General features: G+C 55.5%; 2 protein-coding genes across 5 annotated transcripts in view; one reads left to right on the top strand and one right to left on the bottom strand.

Moving 5' to 3' along the window:
* The window catches only part of zgc:194221 (uncharacterized protein LOC100191015 homolog), a 33,599-nt gene extending 12,089 nt beyond the window's left edge, over window positions 1-21,510 (top strand). For 2 of the 4 annotated variants that reach the window (XR_009508128.1, XR_009508130.1), the window contains exons 3-4: window positions 796-935; window positions 8,018-8,845. The gene's annotated coding sequence lies outside the window, so the exon portion shown is untranslated. Of the gene's footprint in view, window positions 1-795; window positions 936-8,017; window positions 8,846-20,270 lie in introns of those variants that run through there. The other 2 variants (XR_009508129.1, XM_059951456.1) reach the window with 2 other exon arrangements.
* Window positions 5,450-22,559, bottom strand: part of psme2 (proteasome activator subunit 2) — a 35,891-nt gene continuing 18,781 nt past the window's right edge. Inside the window, exons 5-11 of the mRNA XM_059951461.1 lie at window positions 20,219-20,264; window positions 18,451-18,548; window positions 17,430-17,498; window positions 8,854-8,921; window positions 7,766-7,820; window positions 6,884-6,970; window positions 5,450-5,703 (exon numbers count right to left, since the gene is read on the bottom strand). Coding sequence (XP_059807444.1) covers window positions 5,620-5,703; window positions 6,884-6,970; window positions 7,766-7,820; window positions 8,854-8,921; window positions 17,430-17,498; window positions 18,451-18,548; window positions 20,219-20,264 — 507 coding nt within the window. The 3' untranslated portion in view covers window positions 5,450-5,619. The remainder of the gene's footprint in view (window positions 5,704-6,883; window positions 6,971-7,765; window positions 7,821-8,853; window positions 8,922-17,429; window positions 17,499-18,450; window positions 18,549-20,218; window positions 20,265-22,559) is intronic.

The raw sequence follows: 22,559 nt of genomic DNA on the forward strand, positions 1-22,559 counted from the left end.
GGTCCAGTGTCAACCTGGATGGTAATATGGTAAACTGGATCAGCAAACTTGCAGGTAACACCAAGATTGGGGGTCGTAGTGGACAGTGTGTACGGCTGTCAGGGCTTGCACTGGGATCTGTGCAGGCGATAGAATTTAATCCAGACAGTGAATAGGCCACTGGAAGAAAAGGATCTGCAGATACTGGTACAAAATCCATTGAGAGGGGTGTCATAGGATCGCAAAGAAAGTTTTTGGCACATTGGCCTTCGTAAATCAAATTATTGGTTATTGGAGATGGGGTGTTGTGTTAAAGTTGTAGAAGACATCGGTGAGGCCTAATTTGGAGTATGGGGAGTAGTTTTGGTCACCAGGTTGAAAGAGTACAGAGGAAATTTACAAGGATGTCACTGGGTCTGAATCGGTTACAATTTTATTTCTCCGAAGATTGAGAGCAGATTTGATAAGAGGTGTACAGATAGGGTAGATGCAAGCAGGCTTTTTCCTCTGAGGCTGGGTGGGACTGCAACTAGAGGTCCTGAGTTAAGGGTGAAAGGTGAGAAGTTTAAGGGGAGCATGAGTGTTCTTCACTCAGAGGGTGGGGAGTGTGAGGAATGAGCTGTCAGTGCAAGTGGGGCAAATGAGCTCGGCTTCAAGTTTAAAAGAAGTTTGGACAGTTAAGTGGATAGTAGGGGTATGGAGGGCTGTGGGCCTGGTGCAGGTCGATGGGAGCGGGCAGTTTCAATGGTTCAGCATGGACTAGATGGGCTGAACAGCCTGTGACTGTGCTGTACTTGACTATGACTACTCATCTAGACGGGTACATCACCGAAGACTCGACAGATAGACGGTGGAGAGCAGGTTCCGATGACAAGAGGACACAGAGGGTTGTCGGCCCTCCATCATGGGCACCAGTTCCCCACCACCAAGGACAGCTTTAAAAGGCTGCATCCATGGTAAGGACCTTCACCATCTGGGACATGCCCTCTCCTACTCAACACCATCGGGGAGGAGGGACAAGAGCCTGAAAACCCAACGTTCCCAGCACAGCCTCTTCCCCTCAGCTATCAGATTTCCAAACAGTCCACGGACACTACCTTGCCATTCCTCACTCACACCACCTCGTTATTTGTTATTTACGTTGCACAGTACTGCAGGCACAGGACGAATGAATTGCACGTAAATGGGGGGCACGCGAGCTGAAGGACCTGCTTCTGAGATGTGCAGCCTCCTCCATGTTCCCCTGGCCAGGCTGTAGGCAGAGTGATTGGGCACAAGGGCAGCCACACACAGGCCCAGTCTGAAAGCACCCGTCTGCACCCTCTGCCAGGGAGCATGGAGAGGGGAAGAGGGGAGGGCAGAGCTGCTGTCCCGCAGACATTGGCGCCCGTAGGCTGGGAAGACCCCAGGCCAGTGGGTGCCCCACCCAGGGGTGGTGTCGGGGTAGGGTTCTTCTGAGCAGCACCCTGGGAGGGTGGGGAGTGCCAAGTGGTGCCCCCTGCAGACCGGGAGGAACTGCTGCCACACCAAATATTCCCCCCCACCATCGCCAAGGGGCTTGGAGGACCACAGCAGGCTGGGAGGACTGCAGTGTTGTGATGGCACCTCCCGGAGGCTGGGAAGACCTCAGTGCTGTGATGGCGCCTCCCAGAGGCTGGGAAGACCTCAGTGTCGTGATGGCGCCTCCCAGAGGCTGGGAAGACCTCAGTGTCGTGATGGCACCTCCCAGAGGCTGGGAAGGCCTCAGTGTCGTGATGGCACCTCCCAGAGGCTGGGAGGACCTCAGTCCTTCCAGGTGAGGCAACTCTTCCCCTGCGAATTTGCTGGGGTCGTCATTGCATCCGGTGCTCCCAGTGTGGCTGAGACCTGTTGTAAGTCGGGGGCCTCTTCGTCAAGCACTTCGGCTCCACCCAACAAAAGCAGAACTTCCTGGTGGCCAAACTTTTTAATTCTGATTCCCATTTTGACATGTTGGCCCGTGGCCTCTCCTGTGCCAAGAAGAGGGCACCCTCTGGGTGGAGGAACAACACTTTATACTCTTCTGAGTAGCTTCCATCCAGGTTGCATAAGTATCAATTTCTCCTTTCCAGTAAAATTAAATCCCCTCCCCATCCCTTCTCCTCTTCCCTATTCTGGCCTTTCTCTTGTTACCTGCCTTTCACCTCCCCCGGGTACCCTCCTCCTTCCCTTCCTCCCATGGTCCACTCTCCTCTCCTATCAGATTCCCTCTTCTCCAGTCCCTGACCTTCCCCACCCAGCTGGCCTCTTCCACTCTCCCCACGTTGTAACTCCGGCATTCTCTGTCCTGAGAAAGGTGCTTGGCCCGACATGTTGACTGTTCATACTTTTCCATCGATGCTGCCTGATCACGGGCTTTCCCGTGTTTATGATTTGCCATCTCAGCTTTGCCTTTTTATCATCTTTATCAAGTCACCTCTCGCCCTCCTTCGCTCCACATTCAAAGCTGCTACGCAGGTTGACTCTGCAGTTAGGAAGGCATACGGTGCACTGGCCTTCATTAATTGTGGGACTGAGTTTAAGAGCTGAGAGGTAATGCTGCAGCAATATAGGAGCATGGTCAGACCCCACCTGGAGTACTGTGCTCAGTTCTGGTCGCCTCACTGCAAGGTCTTGGAGCCAATAGAAATGGTGCAGAGGAGATTCCCAAGGATGTTGCCTGGATTGGGGAGCATGCCTTATGAGAATAGGTTGAGTGAACTTGGCCTTTTTTCCTTGGAGCGACGGAGGATGAGAGGTGACCTGATAGAGGTGTATAAGATGATGAGAGGCAGTGATCGTGCGGATGGTCAGAGGCTTTTTCCCAGGGTTGAAATGGCTAACATGAGTGAACACAGTTTTAAGGTGCTGGGGAGTAGGTACAGAGGAGATGTCAGGGGTAAGTTTTTTTTACACAGAGAGTGATGAGTGCGTGGAATGGGCTGCCGGCAACGGTGGTGGAGGCGGATACAATAGGGTCTTCTAACAGACTCCCCGACAGGTACATGGAGATCAGAAAAATAGAGGACAATGGCTAATCGCAGGTGATTTCTCAGGTCAGAACATGTTCGACACAGCTTTATGGGCCAAAGGGCCTGTATTGTGCTGTAGGTTTTCTATGTTTCTAAAGCAAAATCTCGAGTCACCTCTCACCCTCCTTTGCTCCAAAGCAAGAGGCGCTAGATTACTCAACCCTTCCTTACAAGACATGCTCTCCAATCCCAATGAACTTCCTCTGCACCCACTCTAAAGTTTCCATATCCTCTCCATTACGAGCTGGACGCAAATGTGGTCTGGCCAAGGTTTTATGGAGTTCCAACATTACCTTGGGGCTCTTGAACTCAGTTCCCCAACTACTGAAGGCCCATGACGACCCTGTCAGTGTCAGGCTCTGCCCCAAGTCTGAAGAGCTCTCACCCCTCCAGGACATCATCACCACAGCCCATAACTTCTGGAACTACTGGGAAGGGGGGAGGGAAATGGGCTGAATGGCCTTCCCCACCAGCACCATCATAAGCCAGACAGTTCCACCCACGGTCCGGGAAGACCACGGGGACGTCTGCTCTGTGCCAGGAGAAACAGAGCGCGGAGTCGCCCCAGCCCGCGAGGACGGTGATCCTTCCACTGGATTAGGAGCTGACCGGCCTCCCTCCCACGCTGGCAGTGGCAATGGCACCGTCAAAACGTCTGTCTGCTTTCAAAGTTGCCCAGGAGGCTCTGGACCTTCCCCCAGCTCCCAAACCTCGACCCGGAGGGGCAGCAGTTGCCCGTCCAAAGAGGGCTGAGCCCTCTGTGCCAGCAGGGGCCTCTCCGTTGCGCTGGCCCTTCCTCAGACTCGCCTCGCCTGCCCCGATGCAGGGCTTCAACCTGAAAGTCACCGCTGGAACGTCAGCTGGCCCTTGCGGGCTGCCCCCAGAACATCCCTGGGTTGTGCTGCCTGTTAACGCAAACGGCCCCTCCCCCCACACACACACACACAGACTCTGACATCCTCCGACAGATTGTCTGTTCGAGGACCCCCGTCTTCTCGGCCAGCTTGGTCTGCCTCCGGAGGGGGTGGAGGGGGTGCCCTGCCGGGCTTGTATCCCCGCTCTCTGTTTTGCAATTCCTACATCCTTTTGTGTTTGTGCCTCTTCTCGAACGGTTCCCATCGACCGGGTATCCTTGTTCACAGCTGATCAACCCTACCCCGCCCCCCCCCCCTTGTCAGTCAGCCTGGCCCATCACAGAGCTCCCCCCCCCACCCCAACCCCACCCTCTCTGCAACTTAACCAGCTTCATGTCTCCACAAGCTCTAAGGGAAAGTCCAGAACTTGTAAACGTTACCATTCAGGCCAAAGACAGGGAACAAGATGGATTCTCTCATCCCCGACCATGGCCCGGATGTTCGGGCATTTTCTGTTGCTATTTCAATCTGCAGATTAATCTGGCTTTCTCTCCCACTGCCCCAGCTTGTGTCAGCGCCCACCTCACTGCGGGCACTGAGAGGTCGGGGCAAAGCTGAGGCTCGAGTCCTGCCCCTCACAGCCCCTCTCCCCCACCCTCCACCTCGGAGCCAGGACGGATCCCACAATCCACCTGGCTTGCAGATCCACAGATTCCATCGGGTGAGAAGGTGGAGTTTGCTCGGCCGATCGTGAGTAGCACGCTAAGTCATCCGGAAACTTCCCGGCCACTTTCAGCGAACGGCACAGTGGGATTTTCCCAGGATTTGTGTGTGTGTGTGGGGGGGGGGGGGACAAGGCAGGGAAGGGAGAGGTGGAAGAGGGGAAGTGATAGAAGAGATCCCCACACAGATACGTCCCACCGCTCCGAACACCCAGTCAGAGGGGGCAGACGGGACGGGTTGGGAATTGCTCCACAGGGAACTGGGATGGCCCCAGGTTCCTCAGGCAAGATCCCACAGCACGTCCGCACGGATAATCCCAATCCGAGGGAGAGTAGGGCACGAGGGACAGCCAAGCCTGGCTGAGGAAATTAGGACTGCATTCCTCGGTGCGTAAAACAATACAGACGGGAAAATGTAGAGATGTTCCCACTGGTGAGAGGCCCCCAAACGAGGGGACAGACTCGCAAGATCATGGGGCCAGGCATTTAACACAGACCTCTCCTTTCAGAGAATCCCTGGAATTTTCTACTCCATAATGTTACGCAGACTGGTTTATCTTTTAAAGAAAAGACTTTAAAGAATCGTGGATCTTGGGGCTTTGGGGAGGGAGCACGAGGGAGGAGGAGAATTGTTGGGCTGTTAAACCATGATCATGATGAATGGGAGAGGCGGAGCTGAGGGGCTCCTGATTTCTCAGGACAGGACAGGCAGGCCCTGGTTTAAAGCTCTGGGAGCAGGAGGAAGAATTTCCATGGTCCTGTCGGAGGGGCAGTTCCTCCGGGAATGTCACCCCCTCCACAGGCCTGGAGCGGAGTGGCAGTCACCCTGAGCAGACACCAGGCAGTAATCATCGGTTCAAACCTGTTCCATGTTGAAATAATAAACTTACTTTATTAATACCCGATACAACATTACAGACAAGGGGTGTGTGAATGCGTGTGTACACACACACGTACGTGTGAGTGTGCATTGGAAGGCTGAGACGGGGCCTGTCAGAGGTCGCCCCCCACAGCCCCTCCCTCGCACAGATCTGCTCAGTACATCGAATAGGACTTCTCTTCCCCCTTGGGGCTGGTGACCTTCTCCGCGTTCTTCACAATCAGGTCCAGCAGCTCAATCTGCAAGGGTGGAGGGGGAGAGTGAGGCGAGGTTTCACAGTCTCAGACACAGACAAAGAGACAGGGAGACACACACACACACACACACAAAGAGACAGGGAGACACACACACACACACACACACACACACACACACACACAAACACACAGAGACAGGGAGACACACACACACACAAAGAGACGGAGACACACACACACAGAGACAAAGAGACAGGGAGACACACACACAAGGAGACAGGGAGACACACACACACAAAGAGACAGGGAGACACACACACACACACAGACAAAGAGACAGGGAGACACACAGACAGACAGTAAAAGAGACAGGGAGACACACACACAGACAGAGGGACAGGGGGAGACACAGACAGACAGTAAAAGAGACAGGGAGTCACACAGCCAGACAGTCAGACAAAGACAGGAGACACAGAGCGAGAGAGAGAGAGAGAGAGAGTCATAGGGAGACACACAGACAGAAAAAGAGACAGGCAGATACAAAGACAGACAGAGAGAAAGAGAGAGAATTTTCCTCGCCAGTAAGTCTTCCTCCGCAGACCCTGTACATCAGTAATCTGCTACCCCGACTGTATATATCTGTAATATTCCCCCCCAAAGTGTATTAGCAGATCACACCCCTGAGAGAGTGCATGTAATCTCCCTCCCCCCAGTAATTCCACCCCCTGATCCCCCTTCAGCGGCTCCCTTTGACCATTGCCCCCTCCCCAGTAATTCCACCCCCCGATGCCGCTTCAGCGGCTCCCTTTGACCATCGCCCCCTCCCCAGTAATTCCACCCCCCGATGCCCCTTCAGCGGCTCCCTTTGACCATCGCCCCCTCCCCAGTAATTCCACCCCCCGATGCCCCTTCAGTGGCTCCCTTTGACCATTGCCCCTCCCCAGTAATTCCACCCCCCGATGCCCCTTCAGCGGCTCCCTTTGACCATTGCCCCCTCCCCAGTAATTCCACCCCCCGATGCCGCTTCAGCGGCTCCCTTTGACCATTGCCCCCTCCCCAGTAATTCCACCTCCCGATGCCCCTTCAGCGGCTCCCTTTGACCATCGCCCCCTCCCCAGTAATTCCACCCCCCCGATGCCCTTCAGCGGCTCCCTTTGACCACTGCCCCCTCCCAGCCACCCTGTAGAGCTGGACACTGCCCCACCCTTTGTGCTCCACTCACATAGTACCCTCGGACGTCCATGACCATGCTTCTGAGATCCAGGTAGGCCGCTTCATCCTTCTCGTGGACCAGCTGGCGGTAGTCCATCTGAAACGGGGAGAGTGCTGAGCTGACGAGGGCAGGAACCGCCCTCCCCTACCCCTGTCACTACCGAGGGCTCCGGATCTTGGGGCACGCCCTCTGACCAGGAACTGCTGAGGCTTCGCCAGGCCCCGGCCGGAATGGCGTGTTTCTGAGAGGGCCCACGCGAGGCTAATGAGAACAGTCCTGGGGATGAAACACTTTGACGTGCCCAGCCCTGAGCTCAACGCTCGGAAGAGCCAGCGTCTCATTGCAGACTACCAGATCCTGGAAGGCCCGGACAGAATGGACAGGGAGAAGACGTCTCGTTCAGTGGGAGTCGGGGATCCCAGGGCTCCGTCTGAGAATGACAGGACGTCCCTCTATAACGGAGGAGACGAGGAGAAATTTCTCCAGCCTGAGGGCTGTACGAGGGGCCAGTGGAGGCCCAGTCACTGGGTGGTATTTCAGACAGAGGTTGACAGGCTCCTGATCGGTGAGACGTTAGGAGCTCAGCGGCGACCGAGTGGGACAAATGGCCCAGTTCTGCCCCTGTCTCGGGCAGATTCCGGTCCTTGTGACCCGGTTGCCAGGACTGCTCATCCCTGGAGGCCCGGGAATCGATCTGACTGCGAAGGCCCAAAATCAGAGACACGGCCGCAACGAAACAGAGGATCAGGATTAGACCATTCGGCCCATCGTGTCTGTTCTACCAGTCAATTGCAGCTGTTTATTATTCCCTCAACCCCTAAACCCTCACCCACCCAGGACTCAACCATTCCTCTGTGTGGTAGCCCAGCCTCCCCCAGACAGCTCACTCACCACGTGGGTGTCCTTGGAAGCTTTGGCCACAGCGTCCCCCCGCTCCGTGAAGTACCTGCGGCGAGGAGGGAGGGCGTCAGGGTGGGTGGGCGGCCGCACGGTGGCAGGGAGCTCGTGCCTGGCCACAGGATCACGCTCATGTGCGCGAGAGGACCGTAGTGTGTCTGCGTCGGCCTCTCCCCCTCTGTTTTACTGTTAGTGCGTATGAATGTATTTGTACGTGTCGGTGAATATGCTTTTTGTGCGTAACAGGACTTTACTTCCACGTGCAAACAAGTGCGCTTCCACGCATGGCCGAGCGCTGTGCGAGGAAGGCCAGTCAGAGAGCACCCCGCCTCGTGGGGACGCGCCGCGATCTCTGAGATTTGGAGACGGCGGGCTCTGTGGAAGCTGAGTGGGTCACACCTCGCCGGCCGGCCTCGTGGGGAAGGGAGCGGTGGGCAGCCCAGCTGGCGGAGCAGGCAGGGAGGAACGCGACTTGGGAGACCCGGCGACGATCGACACGTGGGAGTTCGAAGTAACAGTCGCACTGAAATGGCGAGAAGAGGGACAGATATTGCAGAGTAAAATAAAATAAATTAGAGAAACAAGTCGGTGTTCCAGCGGTGTCAGGGGTGGTGTGTGTACACGGTTTGCACACTCTCGGTCTAAACCGCGTGGTTTCTCCCTGGGGCCCCGGTTCCCTCCCACGCCCCAGAGACGTGCGGGTCAGTGTGTTAATCAGCTGCTGGGAATTGTCCCCGTCCCACCCCCACCCCCCAGTGTGTGGAATCTGGGGGAGTCAGTCGGAGCGGGGGGTGAAACGGAATGCGGGGGGGGGGGAGGTCAGCGGCTGGTATACAATAGTTTGGCTGTGTGCGTGCGAGCGCTCCTGAGTTTGTGCGCACCCACACGGCCAAGCACTTGTGACAGACTGTGTACGCTGTGTGAGCGAGTGTGCAAAGGTACACACACGCCTTTGCGTGTGCAAGCATCTGCCGGTAAGGGTGTGACCCGCGTGTGCACTGGCCTGTGTACGTGTGGAGCGCAGGTCGGGGGCCGGGATGTGTGTGGGAGGAAGGGAGGGTGGGGTGGGGTGCGGGTCCTACTTGGTGATGGCAGTCTGGAATCCCTCCACTTTGGTCTTGATGGCCGCAATACGTTCCAGAATCTTCTCCTGGAGGGGGGGAACAACCGGCAGATGTTAACCTGAGCACCACTCCCACTCCAGCAGCCCCAGCCCGCCCTGTGACCGACCCGTCATTGACCCTCAACCCAGGGGACCGAGGGGCCACCAGCCCGGACCACTACACCCCAACATCCCCACGGTCACCCCAAACTCCCCACGGTCACCCCAACATCCCCATGTTCTCCCCAAACTCCCCACGGTCACCCCAAACTCCCCCACGTTCTCCCCACACTCCCCCATGTTCTCCCCACACTCCCTCACGTTCACCCCAAACTCCCCACGGTCACCTCAAACTCCCCCACGGTCACCCCAACATCCCCACGTTCTCCCCACACTCCCCCACGTTCTCCCCAAACTCCCCACGGTCACCCCAAACTCCCCACGGTCACCCCACACTCCCTCACGTTCACCCCAAACTCCCCACGTTCTCCCCACACTCCCTCACGTTCACCCCAAACTCCCCACGGTCACCCCAAACTCCCCACGGTCACCCCAACATCCCCCACGTTCTCCCCAAACTCCCCACGGTCACCCCAAACTCCCCACGGTCACCCCAAACTCCCCCACGGTCACCCCAACATCCCCACGTTCTCCCCACACTCCCCCACGTTCTCCCCAAACTCCCCACGGTCACCCCAAACTCCCCCACGTTCTCCCCAAACTCCCCACGTTCTCCCCACACTCCCCCACGTTCTCCCCACACTCCCTCACGTTCACCCCAAACTCCCCACGGTCACCCCAAACTCCCCCACGTTCTCCCCAAACTCCCCACGTTCTCCCCACACTCCCCCACGTTCTCCCCACACTCCCCCACGTTCTCCCCAAACTCCCCACGTTCACCCCAAACTCCCCATGGTCACCCCAAACTCCCCCACGTTCTCCCCAAACTCCCCACGTTCTCCCCACACTCCCCCACGTTCTCCCCACACTCCCTCACGTTCACCCCAAACTCCCCACGGTCACCCCAAACTCCCCCACGTTCTCCCCAAACTCCCCACGTTCTCCCCACACTCCCCCACGTTCTCCCCACACTCCCCCACGTTCTCCCCAAACTCCCCACGTTCACCCCAAACTCCCCATGGTCACCCCACGTTCTCCCCACACTCCCCCACGTTCTCCCCACACTCCCTCACGTTCACCCCAAACTCCCCACGGTCACCCCAAACTCCCCCACGTTCTCCCCAAACTCCCCACGTTCTCCCCACACTCCCCCACGTTCTCCCCAAACTCCCTCACGTTCACCCCAAACTCCCCCACATTCACCCCAACATCCCCACACTCACCTCAAACTCCCCCACGTTCTCCCCACACTCCCCCATGTTCTCCCCAAACTCCCCCACGTTCTCCCCAACATCTCCACACTCACCCCAAACTCCCCACGTTCTCCCCACACTCCCCCACGTTCTCCCCACACTCCCTCACGTTCACCCCAAACTCCCCACGGTCACCCCAAACTCCCCCACGTTCTCCCCAAACTCCCCACGTTCTCCCCACACTCCCCCACGTTCTCCCCACACTCCCTCACGTTCACCCCAAACTCCCCACGGTCACCCCAAACTCCCCCACGTTCTCCCCAAACTCCCCACGTTCTCCCCACACTCCCCCACGTTCTCCCCAAACTCCCCCACGTTCTCCCCAAACTCCCCCACGTTCTCCCCACACTCCCCCACGTTCTCCCCAAACTCCCCACGTTCACCCCAAACTCCCCCACGTTCTCCCCAAACTCCCCACGTTCTCCCCACACTCCCCCACGTTCTCCCCACACTCCCTCACGTTCACCCCAAACTCCCCACGGTCACCCCAAACTCCCCCACGTTCTCCCCAAACTCCCCACGTTCTCCCCACACTCCCCCACGTTCTCCCCAAACTCCCTCACGTTCACCCCAAACTCCCCCACATTCACCCCAACATCCCCACACTCACCTCAAACTCCCCCACGTTCTCCCCACACTCCCCCATGTTCTCCCCAAACTCCCCCACGTTCTCCCCAACATCCCCACACTCACCCCAAACTCCCCACGTTCTCCCCAACATCCCCACGTTCACCCCAAACTCCTCCACATTCACCCCAACATCCCCACACTCACCTCAAACTCCTCCACACTCACCCCAAACTCCCCACGGTCACCCCAACATCCCCACACTCACCTCAAACTCCTCCACACTCACCCCAAACTCCCCATGGTCACCCCAAACTCCCCCACGTTCTCCCCACACTCCCCCACGTTCACCCCAACATACCCACACTCACCCCAAACTCCCCCACATTCACCCCAACATCCCCACTCACCTCAAACTCCCCCACATTCACCCCAACATCCCCACTCACCCCAAACTACCCCACACTCACCCCAAACTCCCCACTGTCACCCCAAACTCCCCCAGTCACCCCAAACTCCCCACATTCACCACAAACTCCCCCACATTCACCCCAACATCCCCACGTTCACCCCAACATCCCCACATTCACCCCAAACTCCCCACATTCACCCCAAACTCCCCCACATTCACCCCAACATCCCCACATTCACCCCAACATCCCCACACTCACCCCAAACTCCCCACATTCACCCCAAACTCCCCCACATTTACCCCAAACTCCCTCACATTCACCCCAACATCCCCACATTCTCCCCAAACTCCCCCCACATTCACCCCAACGACCCCACCTCCCCAAGAATTTCCATTGTCCATTCTCCAGGGACGACAGGTTATACGATGTCAGTTCAATCAGTGCTGGGTGTCCGAGACACTGAGGTCTCACCCACCAGACCCTCACGTCCAACACTCACACACCCCACCCCCCCAGCTCACTGACCTGCCTCGGCTCCTTGTTAGAGAGGCACCTCCCTCCCCACATCACTCTCACCTCAAGCACATTTCCCCTCCTGTCAGTGTCGCCCACTTCCCGCTCACACAACCTCGACCCATCTCTGCTACTCCCTCCCACCCCCCTCTCTGCAACCTCACATCACACCCCACCCCACCCCTACACCTTCTCCCCCACTGTCTCTGCAACCTCACCCCCCACCCACCCCGTCTCTGCAACCTCACCCCCCACCCCGTCCCACCCTTACACCTTCTCCCCCACCATCTCTGCAACCTCTCCCCCACCCCGTCTCTGCAACCTCTCCCCCCACCCCACCCCTACACCTTCTCCCCCACCCCGTCTCTGCAACCTCACCCCCCACCCCACCCCTACACCTTCTCCCCCACCCCGTCTCTGCAACCTCTCCCCCCACCCCACCTCTACATCTTCTCCCCCACCCCGTCTCTGCAACCTCTCCCCCCACCCCACCCCTAAACCTTCTCCCCCACCCCGTCTCTGCAACCTCTCCCCCCACCCCACCTCTACACCTTCTCCCCCACCCCGTCTCTGCAACCTCTCCCCCACCCCACCTCTACACCTTCTCCACCACCCCGTCTCTGCAACCTCACCCCCCACCCACCCCGTCTCTGCAACCTCTCCCCCCACCCCACCTCTACACCTTCTCCCCCACCCCGTCTCTGCAACCTCTCCCCCCACCCCACCCCTACACCTTCTCCCCCACCCAGTCTCTGCAACCTCTCCCCCCACCCCACCTCTACACCTTCTCCCCCACCCCGTCTCTGCAACCTCTCCCCCACCCCACCCCTACACCTTCTCCCCCACCATCTCTGCAACCTCACCTCCCACCCCACCCCTACACCTTCTCCCCCACCCCATCTCTGCAACCTCTCCCCCCACCCCACCCCACCCCTACACCTTCTCCCCCACCCCGTCTCTGCAACCTCTCCCCCCACCCCACCCCTACACCTTCTCCCCCACCCCGTCTCTGCAACCTCTCCCCCCACCCCACCTCTACACCTTCTCCCCCACCCCGTCTCTGCAACCTCTCCCCCACCCCACCCCACCCCTACACCTTCTCCCCCACTCCCTCTGCAACCTCTCCCCCCACCCCACCTCTACATTCTCCCCCACCCCGTCTCTGCAACCTCACCCCCCCCACCCCACCCCATCCCTACAACCTCACCCCCCCCCACCACTGTCCCATCACTGCAACCTCTTCCCCCCACCATTCACCACCCCCAACAACCCACCCATTTCCAAAACCCCCCTTAAAGTTCCCAATGGTCTATCGGGTCCTAAAGGGGCTGAGCGGCCGTCTCCTCTTTCCACGCAGGTAAGGGTGTGAGGGGGCCCTCCGGGAGCCAGCACAGTGGTCTGAATTTCCTGTGGGAGTGTACCAGACCTCACTCCCATATCGTGGGGTACCGATCCCATTCCGCTACCCCCCATCACATTCCCATCAATACCCCCCACCCCCAGACCACCTCTCGCTCCCACACTGGGAGGGACAGTTCACACCCATCGATCTGCATATCTCTGGGGGTAGCAGAGATCGAACTTGGGTCCCTGGAGCCATCGCTGGACTGCGGTGAGAGGAGCCAGTGCTGGGTGGGAAAGGGAGAGGGAGCCCCAGACACACTGGGGTAAGCTGCTGCCTGGGAGGGGGCTGTTTTCTTCCACAAATGGGCCCCCTCTGAGCGGGCTGTAGTCAGTGCAAGAGATTGTTTGTTGGTGATGCAGTGCAAAGGGTAAAGAGAGCTCCAGTGCCTTCAGCTATTTTTATCAGGCTCCAATCAGCACAGGGCCAATAAGAGGGGTGGTGTGAGCGGAGCAGCCATTGTTGGAGAGGGCCAGTGTTAGAGTGGTGAGGCTTTGACTCAACAGGCTTGGGCAAGCACAGGCAGAGGTTTCGAAGTAAGTTTCTAGCAGGTTTCTTCCCCCTGTTAATACAAAGTTAGGGCATCAAGAATGGGCTCGGAGAAATGTGGGAACTCTGGGAGCCCATCAGATAACTACATCAGCACAGAGAGCATCGAACTGCAGCTCCTTAGAGACCGCGTTCAGGAACTGGAGCTGCAGCTCATTGACCTTTGACTCAAAATGGAAAACGAGGAGCTACAGGAGGTAGTCACCCCTCAGTTACAGGAGGCAGGTACCTGGGTGACTGCCACCTATGGGGGAGGGAACGGGCAGCCAGTTCAGAGTACCCCTGTGGCCATTCCCCTCAATAATAAGTATATGGCACTGGATACCGTTGAGAGGGAACAGGGAGCCAGTTCAGAGTACCCCTGTGGCCACTCCCCTCAATAATAAGCGCTCTGCACTGGATACCGTTGACAGGGGGTGACCCACTGGAGAGGCCACAGCTCTGGCACGGAGAGTTTCAGTGGCTCATTGGGGAAGGGGGTAGAAAGGGAGGGCAGCACTGACAGGGGATTCCACAATCAGGAGCAGGCAGCAGGAGTCAGACACCCTGAGCCAATAGGCTGGTCCTACACTTAATTCCATTTTGAATAATTTACTCATTATTATTATTTAATTATTTATGGTTTGATATTGCTCTATTTCTACACTATTCTTGGTTGGTGCGACTGTAACGAAACCCAATTTCCCTCGGGATCAATGAAGTCTGTCTGTCTGTCTGTCTGTGACAGAGACAGCTGGGCAGTATGTTGAATCCCGGGTGCCAGGGTCAGGGATGACTCTGATCGGGTCCATGGCATTCCGGGGGGCAGAAGATGAACAGCCGGATGAACAACATAGGCAGGAAAAGGGAGGAGGTCCTGAAGAAGGAATACAGGGAATTGGGCGGAAAGCAGGAAAGGAGGATCTCCGGAGTATTGTGTTCTCTGGATTGCTGCTAAGTCCAGAACGGGATGATCCGGCAGAGGAATGATTGGCTGAGGAACCAGCGCGGGGGCAAGGGGTTCAGATTCCTGGATCCATTGGGATCACTTCTGGGGAGGGCATGACCTGTGCAAAAGGGAAGGGTGACACCTGATCCCATAGGGGTCCAAAATCCATGCAGACAGGTTGGCTAGAGCTGTGCAGAAGGGGTTAAATTGATTTAGCAGGGGAATGGGATCTGGAGAGATCGGTGGGGCAGTTGGTACACAAATAGATGCAGTGTGGAGCGAGACTGCGAGGAGGACAGACAGATAATAGGGCAAAATTATCGTCAGCGGGATGAGTTAAAAGTGTTTTGGGGACAAATTCAAAAAGAGTGAAGAATTCTGAACTGAAGGTAAACACGAGGAAATCTGCAGATGCTGGAAATTCAAGCAACACACACAAAATGCTGGTGGAACACAGCAGGCCAGGCAGCATCTACAGGGAGAAGCACTGTCGACATTAACAACAACACACACAAAATGCTGGTGGAACACAGCAGGCCAGGCAGCATCTACAGGGAGAAGCACTGTCGACGTTAACAACAACACACACAAAATGCTGGTGGAACACAGCAGGCCAGGCAGCATCTACAGGGAGAAGCACTGTCGACGTTAACAACAACACACACAAAATGCTGGTGGAACACAGCAGGCCAGGCAGCATCTATAGGGAGAAGCACTGTCGACGTTTCCGGCTGAGACCCTTCGTCAGGACTACCCGAAAGGAAAGATAGTAAGAGATTTGAAAGTAGTGGGGGGAGGGGAAAATGCAAAATGATAGAAGAGCGGAGTGGGGGGGGGGGATGAAGCTAAGAGCTGGAAAGGTGATTGGCGAAAGTGATACAGAGCTGGAGAAGGGAAAGGATCATGGGACAGGAGAAAGAAAGGGGGAGAGGAGCACCAGAGGAAGATGGAGAACAGGCAGAGTGATGGGCAGAGAGAGAGAGAAAGGAGGGAGGAGAAAAACTAAATATGTCAGGGATGGGGTAAGCAGGGAAGGAGGGGCATTAACGGAAGTTAGAGAAGTCAATGTTCATGCCATCAGGTTGGAGGCGACCCAGCCGGTACATAAGGTGTTGTTCCTCCAACCTGAGTGTGGTTTCATTTTGACAGTAGAGGAGGCCAGGGATAGACATATCAGAATGGGAATGGGACGTGGAATTAAAATGTGTGGCCACTGGGAGATCCTGCTTTCTCTGGCGGACTGGGCGTAGAAGGTGTTCGGTTTGAATGCACGTAGCATATGGAAGCAGAAAGATTATCTTCGAGCACAGAAAATGGCAGGTATATAATGCTGTGGGCACCACCGAGGTGGGGCTGAAAGAAAATCACAATTGGGAGTTTAACATCAAAGGATACATATTGTATGAAAAAGACGGGCAGAGGGGGTGGTGTGGCTCTGTTGGTTAAAAAAATCAAATCCTCATGAAGAGATGACATAGGATTGGAAGATATATAACCCTTGTGGGTAGGGTAAGAAACTACAAGGGTAAAAAGACCCTGATGGAAGTTATAAACAGGCCTCCGAACTGTAGCCAGGATGTGGGCTACAAGTTCCAACGTAGATAGAAAAGGCATGGAGATGGATAAGGACAATGTTACAATAGTCATGGGGATTTCAATCTGCAGGTAGATTGGGAAAATCAGGTTGGTGCTGGATCCCGAGAGAGGAAGTTGGTAGAATGCCTGCATGATGGTTTTCTGGAGCGGCCTGTGGGTGAGCCCATGAGGGGAACAGCAATTCGGGGTTGAGTGTGACCCCGATTTGATTAGGGAGCTTTAGGTAAAGGAACCCTTAGGGGGCAGTGACCATAATACGATACGACTTCTGCAATTTGAGAAGGTGAAGCTAAAGCCAGACGTATCAGTGGGGTAAAGGGAATCGCAGAGGATGAGGGAGGAGCTGAAAAAGTTGATTGGAAGGAGACACTAGCAGGGATGATGGTAAACAGAACGGCTGGAGTTCCGCAGGGCAATTCGGAAGGCACAGGATAAATACACCCCAAAGAAGAAGGGAGGATGAGGCAACTGTGGGAGACAAGGGAAGTCAAGGGCAAAATAAAAGCAGGAGAGGGTATATAATACAGCAAAAATTAATGGGAAGGTAGAGGATTGGGAAGCTTTTAAAAACCAACAGAAGACAACTAAAAACTCATTAAAAAAAGATCAATTATGAAGCCAGTAATATAAAAAGAGGATAGAAAACATTTTGTTCACATACAGAGGAGTAAAAGAGAGGATATCGGACCACTGGAAAATGATGCTCGGGTGGTAGGAGTGAGGGACAAAGAAATGGCTTACAAACTCAACACGTATCTAGTATTACTCTTTATACTGAAGCAGCAGCTCAGTATAACACGTAAAAGGCTTTTCCACAGTATGGTGGAAGTCCAGTGGGGGAGTCTAGGACCAGAGGGCACAGGCCCCAGATTGAGGGACATCCATTTAGAACTGAAATAAGGAAGAGTTTCTTTAACCAGGGGGTGGTGAATCTGTGGAATTCATTGCCAGATACGCCTGTTCATTGGATATAAGGCAGAGGCTGATAGGTTCTCGATTAATCAGAGTGTCAAAGGTTACGGGGGGAGGGGAAGCAAGAGAATGGGGTTGGGAGGGATGATCAATCAGACTTGGTGTAATAGTAGAACAGGCTCGATGGGCCGATTGGCCTAATTTTGCTCCAATGTCATGGCTATTGTGTGTGGAGAGGGGGAATGATGTGTCACAGGGTATACCCAGCTTCTCTAATGCCCCCTCACCCCCACACCCACTCACCTGCACCGCGACACCAAAGTCGTTGCCGTCCTCTATCTTGGGGATAAGATAGGTGATCCAAGTGGTGAGCTGTGGGGGGGAAGAGGAGAGAGGGGTGAGTGTGGCCCCATGTGGAGGGTCCCTGTATCGTCACAGATCCTCGGGGAGGGTGTGGAGGGTCTCTATACCGTCACAGACCCTCGGGGAGGGTGTGGAGGGTCCCTGTACAGTCACAGACCCTTGGGGAGGGTGTGGGGGGGGGGGGTCTTTGTATCGTCACAGACCCTCGGGGAGGGTGTGGAGGGTCTCTGTACAGTCACAGTCCCTCGGGGAGGGTGTGGGGGGGGTCTTTGTATCGTCACAGACCCTCAGGGAGGGTGTGGAGGGTCTCTGTATCGTCACAGTCCCTCGGAGAGGATGTGGAGGGTCTCTGTACAGTCACGGTCCCTCGGGGAGGGTGTGGAGGGGTCTTTGTATTATCACAGACTCTCAGGGAGGGTGCGGAGGGTCTCTGTATCGTCACAGACCCTCGGGGAGGGTGTGGAGGGTCTGTGTACCGTCACAGACCCTCGGGGAGGGAGTGGGGGGTCTCTGTACCATCACAGACCCTCAGGGAGGGTGTGGGGGGTCTCTGTACCATCACAGACCCTCGGGGAGGGTGTGGAGGGTCTCTGTATCATCACAGACCCTCGGGGAGGGTGTGGAGGGTCTCTGTATCATCACAGACCCTCGGGGAGGGTGTGGAGGGTCTCTGTATCATCACAGATCCTCGGGGATGGTGTGGAGGGTCTCTGTATCATCACAGACCCTCGGGGAGGGTGTGGAGGGTCCCTGTACCATCACAGACCCTCGGGGAGGGTGTGGAGGGGTCTTTGTATCGTCACAGACCCTTGAGCTGCGGAAAAGCCCGAATACATCATAGACACTGGGGGCAACTTGGAAGGGCAGTAGAGGAAGCTCTGGACTGACCCAGATTCTAGGGGTGAGAACGGGCTCTGAGGGGTTCTATCCCGCGGTGCAGCACCGAGCCCCCATCACTCACCATGATGCACGTCTCCTTCAGCGACCGGAGTTCTGGTTTCACCTGCTGCACCAGGGCCATGATCTTCTCGTTCGGCTTCTGCATCCCGCACTTGGGAGCTGTTCGCCGGGGGGGGGGGGAGAGTCAAAATCGTTAGCAGCGGCACCTCCCACCTCGTTCCTGTCTGGAACTGCACCGTAACGCTGCACATGGGACCCTGGCCATTACAGTCCTCCATCCTCCCTGCAGTGGGCAGAATCTGAGGGGTGGCCCCTACCCCTTACCAACTCCTCCCCGGCTGACAGTGGCCAGGTGTTTGGATGATACAGAGATAGGCGGAGGGGCAGGTAGTTTTGAGGAAGAAGAGAGTTTACAGAAGGATTTATTCAGATTAGGAGAATGGGCAAAGAAGTGGCAGGTGGGATACAACGTTGGGAGGTGTACGGTCATGTACTTTGGTGGAAGAAATAAAGCCATAGACTATTTACTAAATGCAGAACAAATTCAAAAATTGCAGGTGCATAGGGAGTACAGAGAAGATTTACTAGAATGTTACCTGGGTTTCTGCACCTAAGTTACAGAGAAAAGTTGAACAAGTTAGGTCTTTATTCTTTGGAGCATAGAAGGTTGAGGGGGGGACTTGATAGAGGTATTTAAAATTATGAGGGGGATAGAGTTGACGTGGATAGGCTTTTTCCATTGAGAGTAGGGGAGATTCAAACAAGAGGACATGAGTTGAGAGTTAGGGGGCAAAAGTTTAAGGGTAACGCGAGGGGGAACTTCTTTACTCAGAGAGTGGTAGCTATGTGGAACGAGCTTCCAGTAGAAGTGGAAGAGGCAGGTTCGGTATTGTCATTTAAAGTAAAATTGGATAGGTATATGGACAGGAAAGGGATGGAGGGTTATGGGCTGAGTGCGGGTCGGTGGGACTAGGTGAGTGTAAGCGTTCGGCACGGATGAGAAGGGCCGAGATGGCCTGTTTCCGTGCTGTGATTGTTATATGGTTAAAGGGACTTAGGAGTCCTAATGCAGGATTCCCTAAAGGTTAACTTGCAGGTTGAGTCGGGGGTGAGGAAGGCAAATGTAATTTTAACATTCACTTTGACAGGTCTAGAAAACAGAAGCTTGTAATGCTGAGGTTTAATGAGGCATTGGTCAGCCTGCTTTTAAGAGTATTGTGATCAGTTCCAGGCCATAAATCTAAGTGAGGATGTACTGGCGTTGTAGAGGATCCAGAGGAGGTTTACGGGAATGAAACTGGCAACGAAAGGGTTAACGTAGGTGTGCTCGATAGCCCTGGGCCTCTGCTCGCGGGAGTTCAGACTGAAGCGGAAGCACACAGCAGAATTGAAAGGCCCAGAGTGGATGAGGAGAGGACGTTTCCAACATTTGGAGAGTCTAGGATCAGAGGGGTCAGCCTCGAAACACAAGAGTTTCAACTTGTAACGTGAGGGGGGATTTCTTTCGCCAGAGGCCAGTGAATCTGTGGAAGTCTTTGCCACAGGTGACTGTGGAGGCCAAATCATTGGGTATATTTGAAACGAAGGTTGACAGTTTTTTCAATTGTAAGGGCATCGAAAGTTACGGGGAGAAGGCAGGAGACAGGGATCCGGAGGCAAAATAAATCAGCCATGCAGTACGGAGTCGATGGGCTGAATGGCCTCATTCGGCTCCTGTGGACATTGTGCCGATCACAGATCCCGGCTCCCGGCGCAAGGCCCAGGAGAAGTCCCACCCCCGCCAGCCCCGTTGAATAGACGCCCGGCTCATCCCTGGACTGGTGACTTACGTTTCTCCTTTTTCTTATCCTTTTCCTGGTCCTTCCCATTGTCCTCCTGCAGACAGACAACAGCAACGGTTGAAAAGGCCACTCAACCGCCCCCCCACCCCGTATTAAAACGGTCCCTGAGGATTTACCCTGGGCCCAAGATATCGAGGCAATCAGAACGCAGGCTACACCTGGTTAGGAGATTTGCCAAGTCGCCAAGGACTCACTCGACGTGCCGTGGAGAGCATTCCGACTGGCACAAAGGCTGAAACGGACGATGTCGAGGAGCTTGCAGAGGATTGTTAACTCAGCTCCATCGCGGGCACCGTCGAGAGGTGGCTTCCATCATCGGCCCTCACCACCCCCTGCACTTCCATGAGAGGGGACTCAAAGCTTTAAGAACGGCTCCTTCCCCTCGGCCCATGAACACCACCTCACCATTCCTCGTTTCTCGTTGTAGCTTACCGGAAACGCTTTACGCCTTGTTCTGCACAGCTGAGGCCGCAAAACTTCAAAACTCACCGCTTGAATCAGATAATAAACCCGAGTCCGACTCTGGTCCCAGGGGACGGGCAGAGGCAGGGGGTTTTACCTGATGGCTGACCCCCTCCAGCTCAGTCCCTTGGCTATTTCCTGTCCGCTCCTGGGTCTGACCACCCTGCTGTCGGGAGCGTTACTAAACCGCCAGAGGGTAGCCAGGACTCAAGGGCTCAAGTTACGGGGGTGGAGGTTGGCAGGCTGAAACCCTCGGAGTGCAGGGGGCTGACGGATGGCCTTGTCGAGGTGAATTAAATCATAGCATCATAGGTAGAGTGAGTGCACACTGCCTTTTCCCCAGAATCAGTCTCAGTCCACAGCGTGAAATATGTCGCTATGCGGCAGAGGTACATTACAATAAGAATTTAATTATACTAAGTATAATAGGTATTTTAAAAAGTTAAATAAGTCGTTCAAAAAGAGGGGGAAAAGTGGTGAGGTAGTGTTCATGGGCTCAACATCCATTCAGAAACCGGATGGCAGAGAGGAAGAAGCTGTTCCTGAATCATTGAGTTTGGCTCCTGTACCTCCTTCCTAATGGTAGCAATGAGAAGAGGGTGATGAGGGTCCTTAATAATGGATGCCACCCTGTGGTGAACTACATATACATGTCTGGACACGCCCCCCCCTCCCCGCTGACTGCTCCTGTGGCCCCTCCCACAGACCCCGGTATAAAGGCGAATGGGGACACCGCCCCGGCCTCAGTCTCCAGGATGTAGTGTGGTGGTCATTTGCTGCTTGTTCTTTCTTCCAGCCAATAAAAGCCTGTATCTCGCTTCACGTCTCCGAGAGTTATTGATGGTGCATCACACCCTTTTGAGGCCTTGCTCCTTGAAGATGTCCTGATACCTTCGGAAGCTAATGCCCATGATGGAGTAGATTGATAAACTCTGCAGTTTATTTCCATCCTGTGCAGTAGCCCCCCTCCCACCCCCCCCACATACCAGGTGGTGATGAAGTGGAGGGGTCAGGTTGAAGGTGAGGGAGGAAACATTTAACAGGAAGTCGAGGGGCACTGTGTGTTTTTTTAAACACACAGAGGGTGGTCCCTGTATGATACGAGTTGCCGGGGTAAAGTACAACGAGGTTTAACCGATAGTTGACAGGTACACGGATAGGACGGGTCCAGAGGGAGGTGGGCCAAATGCAGGCAGCTGGGCCTAGTTCAGAAAGGGGGCACAGACCTTCACACGGGGGGGGGGGGGGGGAACAAATCACGGGAGGTGATTAACCCACAGACTCTACACACCTATGGGGCACGGCAGGGAACTGGAGCCCCCAAGAAAAACCCACGGGACACAGGGAGAATGTGCAGACCCCTCCCATACAGAGGGAGGTGGAGACTGACCCCGGGTGGCTGGAGCTGAGGGGCACTATCATGGGATGGACCAGAATCTCGGACTTACACCCTCCCAGGTGTCGTCACTCCCCTTCCCACAGTGTGGGAGGGGCCTGCCAGCCTGCCATTCATCACCTCTCCCCGGGCAACCAGTGAGCTGCCTCCCTGAAGAGCCCAGGCCTTGTGGTGAAAGTGCTCCCTGATGCCATCAAGCAGCGATTTAAAACCAAGGCCAGCGAAGAAAAGGCCAATAAGTTTCCTAGTCGGGATGAGTGAGACTGTGTCATTCGCCCACTCCTTCCCCCAGAGGCATTTTGGTGAGGGAGGGTGGCGGCAGCCATCTTGGCGAGGGCAAGGGATGGCAGCCATCTTAGTGAGGGAGAGGGATGGCAGCCATCTTAGTGAGGGAGAGGGATGGCAGCCATCTTAGTGAGGGAGTAAACAAACCATTGAATGGCTGCTGTCCTCGAGGTCAACATTCATTAC

Source organism: Hypanus sabinus, chromosome 26 (assembly GCF_030144855.1).
Source record: "Hypanus sabinus isolate sHypSab1 chromosome 26, sHypSab1.hap1, whole genome shotgun sequence".
NCBI lineage: Eukaryota > Metazoa > Chordata > Chondrichthyes > Myliobatiformes > Dasyatidae > Hypanus > Hypanus sabinus.